The sequence below is a fragment of the Tupaia chinensis genome, unplaced genomic scaffold (genome assembly GCF_000334495.1).
Source record: "Tupaia chinensis unplaced genomic scaffold, TupChi_1.0 Scaffold000111_1, whole genome shotgun sequence".
In the NCBI taxonomy this organism is placed as follows: domain Eukaryota; kingdom Metazoa; phylum Chordata; class Mammalia; order Scandentia; family Tupaiidae; genus Tupaia; species Tupaia belangeri.
In genome coordinates, this window is record NW_006159575.1 from 2558272 (window position 1) to 2561094 (window position 2823).

The 2823-nt window shown below is 58.8% G+C and overlaps 1 protein-coding gene across 1 annotated transcript in view; it reads left to right on the plus strand.

Annotated features, from left to right (window-relative positions):
* FGFRL1 (fibroblast growth factor receptor like 1) overlaps positions 1-2823 on the plus strand; it is a 15767-nt gene that overhangs the window by 8640 nt on the left and 4304 nt on the right. The window contains 1 exon segment of the mRNA XM_027770076.1: positions 2657-2801. Coding sequence (XP_027625877.1) covers positions 2657-2801 — 145 coding nt within the window.

The window sequence follows — 2823 nt, forward strand, 5'->3', positions numbered from 1 at the left end:
GGGTGGGGGTGGAGTGGGGGCAGGGCTGCTGAGGGGGAGGGGACGGGTGTTTGCTTTAGGATAAGCCTGGCTCCTCTGGCTCCGCTGCCGCTGCCGCCTGCCTGTCCTTAGCAAAGCTTGTAGGCTGGCCCTGGGGGCCACGCTTCCGCAGTCTGGCGGTCACTGGCCCTGCCCCTCTTCTCGGCAGTGGCCGTAAGCAGGGGTCCTTGACTTCTCCATATGTACTGGTCATCCTTTGGGCTCCTGCTTCCCAGCAGGTCCTCAGTGGCTCTCCCACCTCCTCAAGCTTCTGTACTTCCTCCCCAGGGTCAGGGAGGAGCCTGGGGGTGGGGGCAGGGGTGCCAGCTTCTGTGCTGCTGAGGCTCCTCTCACAGGGAGTTTGTGCACCTGGAGGTGGGGATGCTGGTCCAGGACAGGGCTGGGCACTCTGTCTCCCGTCGCTTCTTCTGGGGCGTTGCAGGCATGTGTACACGCATGTGCACGTGTGTGTACTTGCGTGTGTGTAAGGCTTGTGCCCAGGTGTCTTCCCAGGAGGTTCAGGGCACCAGGGCAGGCTGGAGGGCTGCAGGGACCAGGAGAGACCTTGCCATTCCCTCTCTGTCCTGCAGCCTGGGAGGCCCTGTGAATGGTGGAATTTCAGGCAGTGACAGGTGGTGGGTGGGGTCTGCCTGGGAATGGAGCTGAGACCCCAGGAAGGGTGGAGAGGAGTCTCAGGAGTTCCATGTCTGTGCTCCACAGCTCCTGCTGCTGCCCGGGGTGATTCACGGAGAGAGTGGCAATCAGGGAGGAGTGGGCCGCAGCCCTCCCAGCTCTGCCGTCTCTCCCTTTCCAGGGAGACCAAGGAGGCTGATGAAGGTGGGGCTAGAGTGGGAGGGACCAGGGAGAGGAGTGTGAGTCAGAGAAGAGGGTCCCAGAAAGGTGGGGAGTAGGGTGGGCCTGGCAGGTAAGGTCCAGCGTGTGGTAGGGGTCCCTCCACAGCTTCCAACCTTAGTGTGTGGTTTTTTTTTGTTGTTTGTTTGTTTGTTTGTTTTTTGTTTTTGAGAGAGATTTTTGCTATAGGGTGCATGCACTTGCAGGAGAGAGAGAGAGAGACAGAAAGGAGAAATCACCCCCCACCCCTGGGGGGAATGGCCACGCCACAATCCCTTCTCCTCCATTTTCTTTTGGGCATGTTTGCACACAAGTCTGGCTGGGTCCTGGACTTGGGCTGTGTTCGGCCACATGGGGGTACAGTACCTTAACCACTATGCTGCTTGCTGGCACTGTCCTTGGTGTTTTTGATAACAGAGGGAGGAAACCCATATCCTCACACCACAGTCCCCCAGCAGGACTGGGGTGATGCTCCCTGGAATCAGAGATTAAGAAGCTCTGAACTCCGCTCTTGGCTGGTAATTCTCTCTACTCAAGAGAGGTGCCAAGAGTCAGCAAGGGGCTCTCTGTGAGGGTCCCTATCCCCACATGTGGGATCAGGATGGAAGCTGCTACTTGAGTCTCTGAAGACGCTCACAGAAGCACTTTGGACTGGGGTTGCCAAGGGTGGTAATACAACCAGCTGGTAATTGCATGTTGAAGAAATACCAGCTGGTTATTAAAAACACATGCCGCCCTCAGGCCCCATCGCGATAGCATCGCTGAGCAGCCGCTGCCTCTTGGCACCTCCATGCGTAGCTGGCCTGGGGCTGTGGTTCTGAGATGGCTAGGGGTGGCTGCAGTGCAGGGTGGACACCCCTCTACAGCTCGCTAGGAACTGGGTCCTGGGAACAGCTGGGGTGCCCATGGCTGCCTCCCTTATCTGGGGATGCGATGGGTGAGGTAATGGTATAGGCCCTCGTGATCCCTGAGGTGTAGGAGCCGTGGAAAGGGGTTGCCTTTTTTTGCAGGAGTGCTGCCAGGCTCTGGGGCCTGAGGCTCAGGAGATGCTAGGTCTGGTCCTTCATGTCCGTAGCCCCCACATGTTTCAGATGCCTGCAGGGTCTGTGTGTTCTGGACCCCACCAGGTCACTGTCTCTCCAGAGGTTTGCCCTCTAACCCTAGGGCCTTGGGGTTGTGCTTCCTGGAGGTTAAGCCACTTGACTTGGCCCTTGGAATAGGCAGACAGACTGGAGCAGATGCAGTTCATGAACTCAGACACAGGACGCATCCGGGGACAGACACATAGGTGTGGATGGCCAATGTAGAAGGGACACCGGGCACACAGGTCCTGTAAGGACTCACCATACTCGCATGTGCACGTGGCTTACCCACAGACCTACCCAGGGCTTCAGGAGGTGGGTTAGGGTCCTTGGCCAGGGGAAAAAGAATAGTCCTCTGAGGATGCACCTGTAAGGCAGGAGGGTCTCAGTGCTTATGGAGGCCTTGGGGAGTGCCTGCCACCCCTTGTCCCTGAAGGTCCCTCATCCCTGTGACCTCGGGGTATGTTGTTACTGTCTGTGCCTCCTTGATTTGTGGTATTAGAGGGATTATTGAGTCAGGCCGTTTTGACTCCCTGGGATCTTGGTCTTGGCTTCCATCTCCCAGAGCCAGGCCAGTGGGCAGTGAGCTCTGGTGTGTGGGCTGCTTTATGGCCTAGGAGGAGCATCCCTGGGCTTGGCCAGGTGGTCCTGGTGGACCCCGTTGGTCCTCTCTGCCCTAACCAAGCCCTCTGGCCCACTTGCAGGCCCGCCAAGGATGGCAGACAAGGTGGTCCCGCGGCAGGTGGCTCGGCTGGGCCGCACCGTGAGGCTGCAGTGTCCAGTGGAGGGGGACCCACCACCACTGACCATGTGGACCAAGGATGGCCGCACAATCCACAGTGGCTGGGGGCGGTTCCCGTGGGTGGCCCCC